This window comes from Mustela nigripes, chromosome 12 (assembly GCF_022355385.1).
Source record: "Mustela nigripes isolate SB6536 chromosome 12, MUSNIG.SB6536, whole genome shotgun sequence".
Lineage (NCBI taxonomy): Eukaryota > Metazoa > Chordata > Mammalia > Carnivora > Mustelidae > Mustela > Mustela nigripes.
In genome coordinates, this window is record NC_081568.1 from 96,595,610 (window position 1) to 96,613,626 (window position 18,017).

Here is an 18,017-nt window from a genome sequence, read left to right on the forward strand (position 1 = left end):
GGGTCCTAGGATCAAGCCCTGCGTCAGGCTCTCTGCTTACTTGGGAGCCTGCTTCTCCAACTCCCTCTGCCTGCTGCTCTGCCTGCTTGTGCGTATGCTTTCTCTAAAATAAATAAATAAAATCTTTAAAAAATCTGGGGATGCCTGGGTGGCTCAGTTGGTTAAGTGTCTTCCTTCAGCTCAGGTCATGATCTCAGGGTCCTGAGATCAAGTCCCACATTGGGCTACTGGCTCAGCAGGTAGTCTGCTTCTCACTCTACCCTTCCCCCTTGCTTGTGATCTCACTCTTTCTTTTTCTCTCTCTCTCTCTCTCAAATAAATAAAATCCTTTCTTAAAAAATTTCTTTTCCGGGCGCCTGGGTGGCTCAGTGGGTTAAGCCGCTGCCTTCGGCTCAGGTCATGATCTCAGAGTCCTGGGATCGAGTCCCGCATCGGGCTCTCTGCTCGGCAGAGAGCCTGCTTCCCTCTCTCTCTCTCTGCCTGCCTCTCCATCTACTTGTGATTTCTCTCTGTCAAATAAATAAATAAAATCTTTAAAAAAAAAAAAAAAATTCTTTTCCATTAAATTATATTTTGTTCTGTATGTTATTAAATCACTGACTGTCCCCGTGTGTTAGGTAGGGAAGAAAGGTGGAATATTGTTAAATTTTTATTTGACTTCTCATTTATACTTATATTTCCTACTTACAACCTGTCACAACCACCAGCTCCTCTGCCGACACTGCCCCTCTTGTTCTTTTATGAAAACCATCAGGGGCCCCTGGGTTTTCAGCTCAAGCCATGATCTCAGGCTCCTGAGATTAAGCACTGCACTGGGCTCTGTGCTTAACATGGAGTCTGCTTGTCCCTCTCCCTCTGTTCCTTCCCCTGCTTTTGCACTCTCTCTCTCTTAAATTAATTAATTAAATTTAATTTAATAAGCAAAAGCAGCCATCATGCTGGGGTCCTTAGGTGGCTCAGTCAGTTAAGTGTCCAACTCTTGATTTTGGCTCAGGTCATGAGATTGAGCCCTTATCAGCCCTCAACCAGTTAAACATCTAACTCTGTTTTGGGGCTGGTCATGATCTCATGGGTAGTAGGATTGAGCCCCACATTGTACTTCCTCTGTCCCTCCCTCTTTCTCTATAAAAAAACAAAAGACAAAAAAAAGTCAGGATGTCTTCTTGAGTTTCCCTCTGTCCCTCCCTGTAGCTCTCCTTTTGGTCACTCCTCTCTCTCTCTCAAATAAATAAATAAATCTTCAAAAAATAATAAAGGGAACCTTCATGTATCTAGCACCCAGCCCCCAATACCTTTGAAACCCTGTGTGCCACTCCTGACTGTGTCCCCATCTCCCCCTACCCTTGGGTGCAATCAGCATCTTAAGTTTTGTTTTTCTTTATTTTTTAAGATTTTATTTATTTGACAGAGAGAGGAACAACCAGAAAGGGAACACAAGCAGGGGAGAGTGGGAGAGGGAGAAGCAGGCTTCCTGCTGAGCAGAAAACCCAACTCTTTGTAGCTCGATCCCAGGACCCCCAGCATCATGACCTGAGCTGAAGGCAGATGCTTCATGACTGAGCCCCCCCAGGCACCCCTTAAGTTTTGCTTTTCTTCGTTTTCTATATAGTTTTTTCACATATGTATCTTTTTTCACGTTTAACTTTGCAAGTTGTTTACTTTGTATGAGTAGAATTCCATTGCATGCATGTTCTACAGCGTACTTTTCCTACTTACTTATTTATTTTTAAGATTTTTTTTTTTGACAGAGATCACAAGTAGGCAGAGAGGCAGGCAGAGAGAGAAGGGGGATCACAAGAGGCAGAGAGACCGAGCAGAGAGCCCGATGTGGGGCTCGATCCCAGGACCCTGAGATCATGACCCAAGCTGAAGGCAGAGGCTTAGCCCCCTGAGGCACCCCGGTGCCCTACTTTTTCCTTTAATGTTATATTTGAGACTTGCCCATATTGATGCATATGATGTATATATGTAGTTCATTCATTTGATGGCAGTTTTTTGAAATATGATATATATACTGTAACATTCATTCTTTTTATTTTAGTCCATTTGGGCTGTTATAACAGAAATACTTTGTCGCCTGGGTGGCACATTTTTTTTTCTTTTTTAAGATTTATTAACTTATTTTATAAGGAGCATGATTGAGTGGGGTGAGGAACAAAGGGGGAGAGAGAAGCAGACTCCCCACTGAGTGCAGAGCCTGATGTGAGGCTCGATCCCATGACCCTGAGATCATGATCTGAGATGAAATCAGGAATTGGAAGCTTAACCAACTGAGCAACCCAGGTGCCCCATAGACTGGGTGGCTTTTAAACAACATAGATTTATTTCTTAGTTCTGGAGACTGGGAATTCTAATATCAAGGTGAGGCAGATTGTCTGGTGAGGGACTACTTCCTGGTTCATAGACAGCTATCTTTTCTCAGTAACCTCACATGGCAGAACAGGCAAGGAGAATACTCTTATGGTCTTTTTGATGAGGACTCTAATCTCATTCATGAGGGAGGGTTCCACCCTCGTGACCTATATACCCCAAAGGTCCCACTTCCAAACACCATGACACTGGAGGTTCGGTTTAACATGAATTTAAGGGGGACTCAAATATGCAGTCTGTACCACATTTGAAGTGTACAGTTCAGGTGCACCTGGGTGGCTCAGTGGGTTAAGCATCTGCCTTCAGCTCAGGTCATGATCCCAGGTCCTGGGATTGAGCCCCTCATCAAGCTCCTTGATTAGCAAGGAGCCTGCTATACCCCCGGCTTGTACTCACTTACTGTCTCTCTCTGTCAAATAAATAAATCTTTAAAAAAAAAAATTCTCTTAATAAAAAAATATGGCATACAATTCAGCATTTCTTAATATATTCATAGAATTTCATTCATTTTTATTGTTGTGTAATAGTCTGTTGAATGGGCATATTCCTTATTATTTATTCTCTTATGAGTGACATTTAGGTTGGGGCTACTGCGGATAAAGCTGATAGGAGCACCCTCTAAGTGTTTCCTGGTACACATATACAAGAAATTGATGTGATATAATCCTATAAGTTATACCATTTCAGCTTTTATTCTCCTTTTTTTTTCTTTTTTTTAATTAAAATTAAGTAGGCTCTACGCCCAACCATGGTACTTGAACTGACCACCAAGATCAGGAGTGAGGTGCTCTACCAGCTGAACTAACCAAGTTACCCTAGTTTCACCCTTTCTGGGGTAGATAAGGCCAGAAGATAGATTATTCCAAAGCAATTGTCCCTATTTATTTTTCTCAGTGTTTTGTGAAATCAAGGAGAAATATTTATTTTTTCTTACTGCAGTTGAATTCATGCTTCTTGGTGAAAATCAGATATATTTTGTGAATGATAATGTTGTATTTTTATAGGACTTTGCTGCTATTTGAACACAGTGATATTGTTGTCATCTCACTACTCAGTGTTTTGTTCACTAGTTCTGGAGGAGGACCAGCAAAGGTAAAATTTTCTGTTATTAGTTACTTGAAAATTGAAAGTTATACATGTGAAATATTATCCAAACCAATTAAATAAAATGTTTCACCATTTAAAAGAATGCAGGGGCTTTTTCTGCTAATTTTAACTTTTTCTTACAAACTTTTTTTTACTTTTTATTCTGAAATCATCATATATCCAGGGAAGTTGCAAAAATAGCACCAAGAGTGCCCTTCACTCAGTTTCAGTGGTAATTTCTTACCCAACTCAATTACACTATCAAAACCAAGAAATTAACATTGGTACAATTCATAGACCTTATCAGGACACTGAACAGATTGATCACCACGAAGATTTCCGTCATGCTGTACCCAAGTCTCTTGCTCACCTCGTTTTTAACCCTTATCCATAATCTTTAGAAAACACTTATGAACACTTGTTATAAAGTCTGATGGATATTTGCCCAACATTTTGCCAACTAGGCCTTATTTATCTTAAGTAATTTAAGTACTATCCTTTTTTGGTCAAGGAGTCAAGAATCTGCAATTCCAAATTTTTGTATCTGCAGTTTTTTGTTTTTTGGTTTTTTTTTAAGATTTTATTTATTTATTTGAGAGAGAGACAGTGAGAGAGAGCATGAGAGGTGAGGAGGTCAGAGGGAGAAGCAGACTCCCCATGGAGCTAGGAGCCCAATGCTGGACTCCAGGATCACGACCTGAGCTGAAGGCAGTTGTTTAACCAACTGAGCCACCCAGGTGCCCCAGTATTTCTTTTTTACTAGATAGTTTGCTGTGCATGGTGCATTGTCCCAGTTATAGGGGAAAGGAGAAATAAAGACAAATAATATGTAGTAGTCCCTGTTCTTTTTTTTTTTTTTAAAGATTTTATTTATTTATTTGACAGACAGAGATCACAAGTAGGCAGAGGCAGGCAGAGAGAGAGGAGGAAGCAGGTTCCCCGCTGAGCAGAGAGCCTGATGTGATGTGATGTGGGGCTCGATCCCAGGACCCTGAGACCATGACCTGAGCCAAAGGCAGAGGCTTTAACCCACTGAGCCACCCAGGTGCCCCTAGTAGTCCCTGTTCTAAAAGGAGCTGTTGAGGCTAAGTAATGAGGCAGATGAATAAAATTAAGTGAACAAAGTAACATACCAGGTAGAGCAGAGAGACCACCTAACCCATAGATTTCAAATGGGATCATTAATATTAAAGCAGATGCCACTATTTAATCTCACTCATAGAATACTCTAAAATAAATATCAAGTAGATTGAAGTATTTTGTCAATAAAAATGTATAATATACAGATATTAATGTAATATAATAATATGTAAATACATAACTAACTATAGTATAAAACACTATACATAAATGTGATATACTATAGTATGTAAAACATAAACAGCCATAAATGTGTATAATATATAAAACATCGATACATATATAATATAAAATGTAGATGGATAATTAACTACAAGCAAAGAACTTTCTACATAAAAGCCGTGGGGAAGGGGTGCCTGGGTGGCTCAGTGGCTTAAGCCTCTGCCTTCAGCTCAGGTCATGATCTCAGGGTCCTGGGATCGAGGCCCACGTCGGGCTCTCTGCTCAGCAGGGAGCCTGCTTCCCTCTCTCTACCTGCCTCTCTGCCTACTTATGATCTCTCTCTCTGTCATATAAATAAATAAAATCTTTTTTAAAAATTTTTTAAAAATAGGGGTGCCTGGTGGCTCAGTGGGTTAAAGCCTCTGCCTTCGCCTCAGGTCATGATCTCAGGGTCCTGGGATCAAGCCCCACATCGGGCTGTCTGCTCAGCGGGGAGCCTGCTTCCCCCTATCTCTCTGCCTGCTTCTAGCCCACTTCTGATCTGTCAAATAAATTAATAAAATCTTTAAAAAAATTTTTTTTCTAATAAAAATAAAGCAGTGGGGGAAAATCACAATGGGAAAACTTAGTACATTTGACTTCATAGCAATTTTAAGTTTCTGTGTAACAGAAATCGTGCAAACAACAACAGAAAACTACCACAAGTAAAAGTTTTATGTTTCTTTCAAAATATAAATTAGTAAAGTCAGTTAAGAAAAATGCGTAAGATTCTCAATAAAAATGAGCCAAGGGCAGGGAAAGACAACTCACAAAAGAAATACAAATGACTTTAAAACATTAAAAAAAAAAAAAAAAAAAAAAAACTGAGTAGCCCCTGGCTGGCACAGTCGGTTAGGCATCAACTGTTGGTTTCAGCTTAGGTCATGATACCAAGGTTGTGAGACTGAGCCCTGTGTAGGCGCCTTGTTCATTCAGTGTGGAGTCTGCTTGACACTCTCTCCCTCTCCCTCTGCCCCTCCCACCTTTCTCTCAAATAAATAAATCTTTTTTTTTTTTTAATATTTCATTTATTTATTTGTCAGAGAGAGAGAGCGAGCGAGCACAGGCAGAGTGGCAGGCAGAGTCAGAGGGAGAGGCAGGCTCCCTGCGGAGCAAGGAACCCGATGTGGGACTCGATCCCAGGACGCTGGGATCATGACCTGAGCCGAAGGCAGCTGCTTAACCAACTGAGCCACCCAGGCGTCTCTCAAATAAATAAATCTTTTAAAAATATAATTAAAAATAAATAAAAATTTTTACTGCCCTAATACTCAGAAATGAGAATATGAATCGTACACATCATGCCATTAGTGTCTATAATGAATCTGGGCATCTATCCAGGAACATAGCATGTATTTTTTTCTTTGTTATGACTGAAGCCCTACAAAATTCTCAGTTGCCCTCTTTAACAAAAAATTAAATTATATTCTGGCTTTGTTGATATTGTCATATTCTAGTTTAATGAAAATTATGAAATTTTAAATTGTGTGGTTTATGTATACTGACATTTGTCAAGATATCCATCTACCACACTAACAAAGAATTTATCAAGTGTAGTGGTAATCATGTTCATGAATAAAATAGGATTCTCACTTTAAATTTTAACTTTTATTTGGGGCCCCTGGGTGGCTCAGTGAGTTAAAGCCTCTGCCTTCAGCTCGGGTCATGGTCCCAGGGTCCTGGGATCGAGCCCCGCATCGGGCTCTCTGCTCTACGGGGAGCCTGCTTCCTCCCCTCTCTCTCTCTGCTTGCTTCTCTGTCTACTTATGATTTCTCTCTCTCTGTCAAATAAAATCTTTAAAAAAAAAAAAAAAGATCATTTAAATTTGAACTTTATAAATAAAATCTTTAAAAAAAATTTTAACTTTTATTTAATGAAAATGTGTGGCAGTATACTTGTAAATTTGTTTTGTTTTGTTTTATACTTGTAAATTTATAAATACAGAATGTATCATATTGATATTCAGATGGCTTTTATACCAAGCATTCTGAAGTATTTGCATAAACTAGGCAGTATGTTCTTCCTAATTTTCTTTTGTCAAAATCCTTTTCTGAGATGAGAACATAAACTTATAAAAAAAGAATCATCAGCTTTTAAATGCTCTACACTTTTGCTGAATATGAGAAATGACTTGCTAATTTTCCTAATGTGCCTCTTACTCTTTTTCCCTAGAAGAATGGCAACTAGAATATTGATATTATTGTAAATTAACTGTCTTCTCTATCACTTACATGTTGTAGAATAAAATAAGTTCCTACTAATTATTCTGTAGCTGCTTGGGCTTTTCAACCAGAAGCAAAGTAACATTTAGGAAAATTAATTCTGCAAACACTAATAGTTTGTGCACAGTAACCCGGCTAGCCCTCTTAGCAAGGAGACAGTTCAGGTTGTCATTCCTATGTGTCTTAAATGCCTTCAAAATATCCTGCAGAATTTGTTGGAGCTCTTTACTTGTTTATGTTACTGTTAATACTGCAAATTTAGGGGCGCCTGGGTGGCTCAGTCTGTTAAGTGTCTGCGTTCAGCTCAGGTCGTGATCTAGGGTCCCGGGATCAAGCCCCACATCGGGCTCCCTGCTCAGTGGAGAGCCAGCCTCTCTCTCTCCCTCTGCTGCTCCCCTTGCTTGTGCGCTCACGCTCTCTCTCTCTTTCTCTGTGTCAAATAAATAAATCTTTTTTTTAACAAATAAAATCTTTAAAAAAAAATACTGCAAATTTATATTGTATAGTAGAAGGGCTTTAATGTGAGATGTTATTTTTTCTTTAAATATTTATTTAGAAAATAATTTTTCTTTAGCATTTATATAATCATGGCCTTGAATATCAACTCTTAAAATAGCCATCCTTGCTAATATTTTCTTCATTTTCAGACAAGAGGGGCTGCTTTTTTCATTATTGCTGTAATCTGCCTATTGCTTTTCGACAATGATGATCTCATGGCTAAAATGGCTGAACACCGTATCCTTTTACAATAGATTGAAATACTTTAGTCTTGCGGAAAAATAGAAGACTGGCAGAATGGGACAAGAAGGAGGATTGAATTAAAATCAGTCATGAAAAAATAAAAATAAAATCAGTCATGAATGAAACTTCCATGGGTTAATGTAGGTATTCAAATAATGAGTAAATTTAGAACAAATTAAGTATTTTATAGCATTTCCATCAATATCTTCTACAGGGACAATGAAAGACTATTTTAGAATATCCTAGTGCTTAAAAAAAATTTTTTTTTTACTTGCTTGTCAACAAAATCACTCTGTTGGCTACCTTGTAACAAATTTAATGATTTAAATGATCAATTTAGGGCGCCTGAGTGGCTCAGTGGGTTGAGCCACTGCCTTCCGCTCAGGTCATGATCCCAGGGTCCTGGGATCGAGTCCCGCATCGGGCTCTCTGCTCAGCAGGGAGCCTGCTTCCTCCTCTCTCTCTGCCTGCCTCTCTGCCTACTTGTGATCTCTCTCTGTCAAATAAATAAATAAATTCTTTTAAAAAAAAAATAAATAAAAAATAAATGATCAATTTAGAAGTCAGTTGCAATTATTAAATATAAACTTCTTTGAAATTTATTGAAAAATCTTTGACATCTTTGCCTGAAAGAAAAAGCTGAGTTCCTTCACCTAGTAATCACTCTCTTGCTCTAAACTCTTACGTCTAGTCGAGCTTCCACTACTCTGTAACCTCAGCTTTCCAGTCAAATATGTATACTCATTTTCCTCTACAAACAGACTTGCCTTGTTTTTCCCTGTCTATACACCTTTGCCCACTCCATTCAGCTGACCTTAGAATACCAGTTTTGATTCTTCTGGTTACTGATACTGTCATAAAGCCTGTCATTTAACTAAGTAACAGTTTACTTTGTTACAATGAAAGAGAGTGGTGTGACTTTGCAGAACAGGTTGCTTGTGATATGCCACCCATGCCCCTTTCTGCTTGCTACTTGCTTTATTGAGGTTTATGTGTTTAGTGATTTAGAAACAGATTTAGGACTGATTTGACATTCTCTGAAAGAGCAACCTTAATTTCATGACAGTAGTGGTCCAAGAAATTCCTTGCTCTTGTCCCTTTGTCATAACTTACAGTATACATGCATTTACTTTTGGAGGTTGACTTCTAAAATTTAACAACTATTTCTCAAGGGCTATTCTAATTGTTTTGGAGACAACAAAAGAAATATAGGCCGTCCCAATTTGTAAATCATTTCCCCAAATTAAATTTTTAATTTTTTTGTTTTTAAGGGCAATAAACTGTTGGCAAGTAGTCAGGTTTGGGGCCCCCAAACTAGTCTATTGTCAGCCTAAAATAATGTAGCTAAAATTATAAGAGGACTTCAGGATTCAAGGAGTTAATATTTGGGGTTATTTTTTTTCCTTTACTGCAACTCACTTAGCTGAAGGACATCATGACAGTGCTCTAACTCACATGCTTTACACAGCCATTGCCTTCTTAGGTGTGGCAGATCACAAGGTATGTTCTTTTCTTTGTTCCTAATGTGATCGAGAGATTGTAAAAAAGTAGAGCAACTATAGCTTTAAAAGTGCACTTGAAATAAGTTGCAGTAATTTACAGTACTGCCTGACATTTAAGTAGTTCAGTAATGTGGGGTATGGAAGAGAGACATTAATAGCTCCATTTCTTCAAATATTATGTATTTAAGGATTGAGCATTGGCTGTGTGTTTCTAATGAAACTTATCTAATTTTACTCATAGGGTGGAGTATTGTTGCTAGTACTGGCTTTGTGTTGTAAAGTTGGTTTTCATACAGCTTCCAGAAAACTCTCTGTAGATGTTGGTGGAGCCAAACGTCTTCAAGCTTTATCCCATCTTGTTTCTGTGCTCCTCTTGTGCCCATGGGTCATTGTTCTTTCTGTGACAACTGAGGTAAGAGTAGGAATTTATTGGTAATAAGTAAAATGATTTGCTCTTACTTAAAAATTTTAGTTCAGTACATTGTATTTTATTTCACTTTGAGCTTGCAAGTATCTTAAATTATCATTGCTTTTTATGACAATTTTTGGAAAAATTTTGGGGTAAATTTTACTGTTTATAGAAAATACAAATCAGGTACTATTCCATTTATATATTCATCCTATTCCTGTGGCCCAAAGGAATCAATTTAAGAATATGTATTTATTTTAGAGAGAATGGGTGACCTGGGGGAGGAGCAGAGGGAAAGGGACAAGCAGACTCCACACTGAGCCTGTTGCAGGGCTTGATCCCACAACCCTGAGATCATGACCTGAGCAGAAATCAAAAGTCGGACGCCTAACCAACTGAGCCACCGAGACGCTGAAGAACCTGTTTAATAGTTACTGTGTGTTACAGACAAGGATTGTGGGTCACCTAGAATTTATATAATCATTAAACCATAGCACTTTTATTTTTAATACTTTGGGGGTTACTGGGAAATATACTAATATTTTACAGCTCTTAGCATTTTATGAATCATATTGAGTTAGAATATTTGTTTAAATATAAAGGGATTAACTAAAGCATAAGACATGAACTTTATTCCAGTGCAGTACTAACAATTTATTTTTTTTTTCTTTTTTAATTTCTAGAGTAAAGTCGAGTCTTGGTTTTCTCTCATAATGCCTTTCACAACAGTTATCTTTTTTGTCATGATCCTGGATTTCTATGTCGATTCCATTTGTTCAGTCAAAATGGAAGTTTCCAAATATGCCCGCTATGGATCCTTTCCCATTTTTATTAGTGCTCTACTTTTTGGAAATTTTTGGACACATCCAATAACAGACCAGCTTCGAGCTTTGAACAAAGCAGCACACCAGGAAAGCACTGAACATGTCCTGTCTGGAGGAGTAGTAGTGAGCGCTATATTCTTCATTTTGTGTGAGCATTTTTCCCCTTAGGAAATTTCATCTCATGGATTCTGATGTTGAAATAATTTACTTAGTTTGGGAATTTGTTCAGGGCTTGCATTTAGTGCCAACAGATGCCATCTTGGTTTTGGTAGCTTAAACTTTCAAAACATTTTTAATGTTATTTTTTCCCCTTTTTTAAAAGCTGCCAACATCTTATCATCTCCTTCCAAGAGAGGACAGAAAGGCACCCTAATTGGATATTCTCCTGAAGGAACACCTCTTTATAATTTCATGGGTGATGCTTTCCAGCATAGCTCCCAATCGATCCCCAGGTTTATTAAGGAATCACTAAAACAAATTCTTGAGGAGAATGACTCTAGGCAGATCTTTTACTTCTTGTGTTTGAATCTGGTAAGATTTTTATATATTTGTGACATTTCCTAAAAACTACATTTTCTTTCAGTAATAGGAAGATTACAGGATCATATTCAGACTACTTAAGCAAACCATTTCTGAGGCATTTTAGATGCATTAGTTTAGTGTACTATTTTATTTTATTTTTTTAAGATTTTATTTATTTATTTGTCAAAGAGCACTAGCAGCCAGAGTGGCAGAGAGAGAAGCAGGCTTCCTGCTGCACAAGGAGCCCAATTTGGGACTTGATCCCAGGACCCTGGGATCATGACCTGAGCTGAAGGCAGAGACTTAACCCACTGAGCCACCCAGGCACCCCCCTACCCCTGAGATTGCTAACATTTTATAGCCTAGTGTATTAAGTTCTACAGACATGAATGAAACTATCTCTATTTCAATAATTTATAAGATGAACATATCTGATATAGTATAGTATCTTACAGTTTGTTTGTTTGTTTGTTTTAAGATTTGTTTATTTGTCTGACAGAGAGCGTGCACAAACTGGGGTAGTGGCAGGCAGAGCAGGCAGGAAAGAAGCAGGCTCCCCACTGAGCAAGGAGCTGAATGAAGGACTTGATCCCAGGACCCTAGGATCATGACCTGAGCCAAAGGCAGATGCTTAACCAACTGAGCCACCCAGGTGTCCCTGTTTTACAGTTTATATGAAATGAAATGAAGTGGCAGTTATATCTTTAAGAAAGGTTTGCATAATAAAAGGTGGCTCAGTTGGTTAAGCCCCTGCCTACCACTCAGGTCAGGATCTCAGAGTCCTGGGATTGAGCTACCCACCTGGGCTCCTTGCACCGAGGGGAGTCTGATTCTCCCTCTCTCTCTGCCTGTTGCTTCCCTGCTTGTACTCACTTGCTCCCTCTCCCTCTCTGTCTCTCTCTCTGTCAAATAAAAAAATCTTTAAGAAGAAGTTTGTTTAACTAAAGGGTTAAAATTCTCATGATTAAGTTCTGTTAAATCTCTTGAGACAGTATTTCCTAACATCCTCTCCTGTTTTTCTTTAAAATTTATTTTTTAGCTTTTTACCTTTGTTGAATTATTCTATGGCGTGTTGACCAATAGTCTGGGTCTGATCTCAGATGGATTTCACATGCTCTTTGACTGCTCTGCTTTGGTCATGGGTCTTTTTGCGGCCTTGATGAGTAGATGGAAAGCAACTCGGATTTTTTCCTATGGGTAGGTACACTGACCATCAAGGTGATATAATACAATGGAAAAATCTAAGGGCAAATTCCATCTTAGGGAATAAAATTTTATTACTCATACAAGTAATTAAATATAAGTAATTTTTAATTACTTTAATAAAAGTAATTTTTCAGAGCTTTAGTTTTCTTTAAATTGGAGTAGATACAAGGAAATAAACCAAGCATATCATCAACAAGTAAATGGCAGTAAGCTCCAGATTATATTCTCTGACTAATTCCTCTTGTATGGAGAGAACAGAAAATCAGTTAGATTTTGAGCTCTTTGCCTAACAGTTTATTTGAGACAGTGGAATGTGCATGGTCATTTGTATCTTTGCCATTAGAAAGAGTATTCAAAATTTGAAGAGGCTATGCATGAAATTCCCTTTCATCAACAATTCAGTTCAACAAATACTAGAATCCTTGATTTGTACAAAGAATTTTGGTAAGACCTACCCTGAATAGATTGATAAATTCAGCTCTTTCAACTGTTAACATTGTGAAAGATAGGTGAGCCAAAAATACAAATAATTTTGGTACAAAGCAGTCTGTATGTTATGACAGGTACAGAACCCATCAAGGGAGAGCCCATTAAAAGGAGAGAAGGAACTTCTTGCTAAGAAAGGCTTTATGTAAGGGGAAACATTGAAGGACTTTGATAAATATTTGTATTTATAAAAAAATATATATTTATAATTGCAACAAACTAAAGTACAGAGAGACTCTTCCAGCATTAGTATGATATTTAAAATCTTGGTAATTTTGTGATCATATTATTTATGTATGTAGTTGAAAATTTGGACTTATATCCTCTTTTTTAAAATAATATTTATACTTTAAAAATATTTGTCATTTTTCTTTCCTAAAAATATATTCTACATTTTTAGGTATGGCCGAATAGAAATTCTCTCTGGATTTATTAATGGACTTTTTCTAATGGTAATAGCCTTTTTTGTGTTTATGGAGTCAGTGGCTAGATTAATTGATCCTCCGGAATTAGACACACACATGTTAACAGTAAGTCTTTATTCTCCTGTTTGAATTTCTATTCATACCCCATACAGTCTTTTCTATGCTGAAGTTTATTTGTAGTTACTGATCTAGGAAGCTTTTATTTTTTAATTTAAATTAACATAATTTCTTTTTTTTTAGGATTTTATTTTTTTCTTTATTTTTTTTTTAAGATTTTATTTATTTATTTGACAGATCACAGGTAGGCAGAGAAGCAGGCAGAGAGCCCGATGTGGGGCTCAATCCCAGGACCCTGGAATCATGACCTGAGCCGAAGGCAGAGACTTTAATCCACTGAGCCACCCAGGCGCCCAAGATTTTATTTATTTATTTGACAGAGAGAGCACAAGTAGGCAGAAAGGCAGGCAGAGAGAGGGGAAGCAGGCTCCCCACTGAACAAAGAGCCCGACATGGGGCTGGATCCCAGGACCCTGAGATCATGACCCGAGCTGAAGGCAGAGGCTTAACCCACTGAGCCACCCAGGCACCTCTAAGTTAACATAATTTCTTATCTTGTCTTTGAATTTATGCCGCTGACTCTTAGAAATTAATCCTTTTTGCTGGTATTTTAGTTAGAATATTATATGACAGTCTAAAACCTAAGATTTCTTTCTGACTTATTAAATTTTTTTCTGTGAAGATGTGCTTTATAGGGGTACCTGGCTGGCTCAGTTGTTGAGCATCTGCCTTTGGGTTGGGTCAGGGATTGAGCCCTGCGTGGGGCTCCCTCCTTTGCAGGAAGCCTCCTTCTCCCTCTGCCATTCTACTTGTTTGTGTTTTCTCTGGCTATGTCTCTCTCTGTCAAAAGGAAATTAAAAATCTAAAAATAAATAAAAGTAAATTCATTTTTAAAAAGAGGTGCTTTATAGATACCTGAGGAAATTTGCAAAATATTAGAGATAGAATCAGAAAAATACTATCACTTTATGGGCGCCTGGGTGGCTCAGTGGGTTGAGCCGCTGCCTTCGGCTCGGGTCGTGATCTCAGGGTCCTGGGATTGAATCCCGCGTCGGGCTCTCTGCTCAGCAGGGAGCCTGCTTCCTCCTCTCTCTGTCTGCCTGCCTCTCTGCCTATTTGTAATCTCTCTCTGCCTACTTGTAATCTCTCTCTGTCTACTTGTAATCTCTCTCTGTCAAATAAATAAATAAATCTTTAAAAAAAAGAAAAGAAAAATACTATCACTTTAAAGGCTTTACTTTGTTGATTGTAGTAGTTTATAATGTTCTCCCTGGACCTTCAAACCTTTGCATATGCTATTTCTTGTAGTTGGCATGCCCTTCCCTCACATCTGCCTTCCAGCCTTTGTCAGGACTTTGTTGATATGTCTCTTCCAGTGAGATATTTTCCATTAATCCCTCTTTTCAGGGCGCCTGGATGGCTCAGTCATTAAGCGTCTACCTTTGGCTCAGGTCATGATCCCAGAGTCCTAGGATCGAGCCCTGCAACAGGCTCCCTACTCCACAGGAAGCCTGCTTCTCCCTCTTCCACTCCCCCTGCTTGTGTTCCCTCTCTCGCTGTGTCTCTGTCAAATCAATAAAATCTTTAAAAAATATATCCCTCTTCAAAGACTTTTTTGTATATTTCCCTTTCTCAGTATTCCTGTTATATCTTTTTTTTTTTTTTAAAGCAACATTGACTTATAACCCTTTGTCTTTCTTCCACAACTAAAGATATAAGTGAAGTATCTTTAGGACCTGAATTTTCTCTCATTAACACTTAAACTAGCACCTGGCTTGCAGTAGGAAATTAGCAATTAATTGTTGGATGACTATAAGCAGTTATGAATCTGGTTGCTGGAAGCATATATTAATAAAATGCTTTGATTACAGTTTAGAAATATATTTTGAATTTTAAATGCTTATATCTTTTACCTTTAATGTTTGTTATAGAAATTTTTGCAAAACATATTTGCACAGATGTGTAAAGGTGCATGATTCCTTGTGCCTTTGCTCATAATGGTGACAAAAAAAATGTCCACCAAGGAAAAGACTAGTTAAATAAAGAAATAAAGCTGTCATTCATAGGATACTGTATAGCCAATAAAAAGAATGAGGCAGGGGCGCCTGGGTGGCTCAGTGGGTTAAGCTTCTGCCTTCGGCTCGGGTCATGATTCCAGGTTCCTGGGATGGAGCCCTGCATCGGGCTCTCTGCTCAGCAGGGAGCCTGCTTCCTTCTCTCTCTGCCTGCCTCTCTGCCTACTTGTGATCTCTGTCTGTCAAACAAATAAATAAAATCTTTATTTAAAAAAAAAAAAGGAATGAGGCATATTATATACACTGGCATGAGAAATACTTATAAACTGTACTAAGTTAAAAAAAATTCCAAAGCAGCATTATAATGTGATATTATTGCTGGTTTTAAAAGGTGTTTATGTATGTATTTTAGTGTGTGCATAGAAAGTACACCATTCTCTCATTGACTGATTTTGGGGGGTTACATGCTTACACTTTCTACATTATTTTTTTCTGATGAAATCTATACAAATGAAACATTTATCATTAGAGGAGGAATATTTGAGATGATGGAGTCTCTGTATATAATATTTGATTTTATTCAAAATTTAGGAACCATTTTCAAGTTCATAAAGCCAACTAAAATTTTAAAATCAGACAGATAAATGGTCTGAGCCTCATTAAGAAGTGTATAATTTCCATTCATGTTTACTAAAGTGAATCTCTTGTCTTATAATCTTTGGAAATTAATTTGAATTATCTGTCCCCATTATTTTTATATATTCTTTTTATAAATCAAGTGGATTTCTCTAAAGGAGAAATTATAATATATGGTAAATTAAGTAACACCCTGAACATCCAAAATCATTTTATAAGAGGATAGTAAAGGGTAACTTTGTTTATCCTTTAGGGTGTTATATGGCATTATTAAATCAAGATAATTCCATTCACTTCTTTAAAAAAAAAAAAAAGTGAAAGATTACTATTACATGTTTGTTTTTCCATTATACCTTTTTTTTACTTTGGGAAATTTTACTATGTTTTAAGAAACACAATAAGATTATATATATTTGGAATCTACTAGTTAGTAAATTATAATCATTGCCTTACAAACTGAAATTCATCTGGTAATATAAACAAGATTTTAGCTAGAGTGCATACTTGCTCTAGTAAGCAGTACTTTCAAGCTCTATTTAAATGAAACAAAACTCTAGTATAACTTATTCATAAATCATGAACCAGATACATGTTCTTTATTGATTAAAGCAAGTCCAAATTCCTCTACTTGTCAAAACTTTGCTATTTGAAAGTTAAAATGTTTCTTCTAAAATATTCTAAAATCTCCTTTTTAAAAATTTTTGATATCCTTGAGGGAGACAAACCATTAGAGACTCTTAATCTCACAAAACAAACTGAGGGTTGCCTCAGGGAGTGGGGTAAGGAGAGGGTGGTGGGGTTATGGACATTGGGGGAAGGTATGTGCTATGGTGAGTGCTGTGAAGTGTGTAAACCTGGTATTGACAGACCTGTACCCCTGGGGCTAATAATATATGTTAATTTTTTTAAAAAAGATTAAAAAATAATTTTTTTGGATATCCTTATTGAACTTAAATTTTACCAAAAATACTTTGGAAAACTGTAAATAGAAAAACATATTTAGATGTACAGTAGCTTTTAAATAACAAATATATTTTTTAAATTACAAATTTAAAGGCTTTCTTTTCTCCTTTTTCTAGCCAGTCTCAGTTGGAGGGCTGATAGTAAACCTCATTGGTATCTGTGCCTTTAGCCATGCCCATAACCATAACCATGGAGCTTCTCAGGGAAGCTGTCATTCATCTGATCACAGTCATTCCCACCATATGCATGGACACAGTGACCATGGGCATGGTCACAGCCACGGATCTGCAGGCAGAGGCATGAATGCTAACATGAGGGGTGAGTCCTTGCCAAATACTGTCCTATTTTTCAACTGTGTTCTGAATTGACACTGTCTTATTTTTAGTAAATATTGGGTTTCTGGTTACAGTTTTATTTTAGAGAAACACTCTGTGGCTTAAAAAAATGTCTGAAGCCATCTGCTTTAGAAAATGCTCACATTTCTTCATAAATGTCTATTTTAATCAGATAATTGTATTATAGAGTCCTTTTCATAGTGACTTTTGCATAAAAATTATTTGGAAGGGAAATACTATGTCATTATGAACTTTCACTACAAAAGAACCAGGAAATTTTTATTTTACTATAAAATGTATAGGGGAAGTATTATTTACTGTGTTGAATTATTTATTGTGACTATTTAATTTGGGTATTGTCAGAACTTGGCTTCTATGTGATTTCTAGGAAAACCACACCATCATAAAATTCACCAGTCTGAGCTGTAGTTCCCTATATCTTTCTCTTTTTACAACTGTGCCGTGAATTCTTTGAGAGCAGTGACCGTGTTTTTTTAAGTACTATCCCCAACAAAATCAGGTGCGTAGTAGGTACCCAGTAATATTTATAAAAAGGATAAAAGATCGAGATGTGTTTTAATTTTTAATGTTTTCATATTTTATTTGTAGGTGTATTTCTACATGTTTTGGCAGACACACTTGGCAGTATTGGTGTAATTGTATCCACAGTTCTTATAGAGCAGTTTGGATGGTTCATCGCTGATCCCCTGTGTTCTCTCTTTATTGCTATATTAATATTTCTCAGTGTTGTTCCACTGATTAAAGATGCCTGTCAGGTTCTACTTTTGAGACTGCCACCAGAATATGAAAAAGAGCTACATCTTGCTTTAGAAAAGGTACTGTGTGTAATTTATTCACTATATTTTTTCCTTTTAA

The 18,017-nt window shown here is 37.2% G+C and overlaps 1 protein-coding gene across 2 annotated transcripts in view; it reads left to right on the forward strand.

The window, feature by feature from the left end:
- SLC30A5 (solute carrier family 30 member 5) overlaps window positions 1–18,017 on the forward strand; it is a 35,642-nt gene that overhangs the window by 11,663 nt on the left and 5,962 nt on the right. Inside the window, exons 5-14 of one of the 2 annotated variants that reach the window (XM_059418003.1) lie at window positions 3,375–3,462; window positions 7,668–7,755; window positions 9,185–9,261; window positions 9,505–9,675; window positions 10,356–10,644; window positions 10,819–11,027; window positions 12,058–12,215; window positions 13,111–13,240; window positions 16,923–17,124; window positions 17,751–17,977. In XM_059418003.1, the coding sequence (XP_059273986.1) occupies window positions 3,375–3,462; window positions 7,668–7,755; window positions 9,185–9,261; window positions 9,505–9,675; window positions 10,356–10,644; window positions 10,819–11,027; window positions 12,058–12,215; window positions 13,111–13,240; window positions 16,923–17,124; window positions 17,751–17,977 (1,639 nt within the window). The remainder of the gene's footprint in view (window positions 1–3,374; window positions 3,463–7,667; window positions 7,756–9,184; window positions 9,262–9,504; window positions 9,676–10,355; window positions 10,645–10,818; window positions 11,028–12,057; window positions 12,216–13,110; window positions 13,241–16,922; window positions 17,125–17,750; window positions 17,978–18,017) is intronic. The other variant, XM_059418004.1, reaches the window with a different exon arrangement.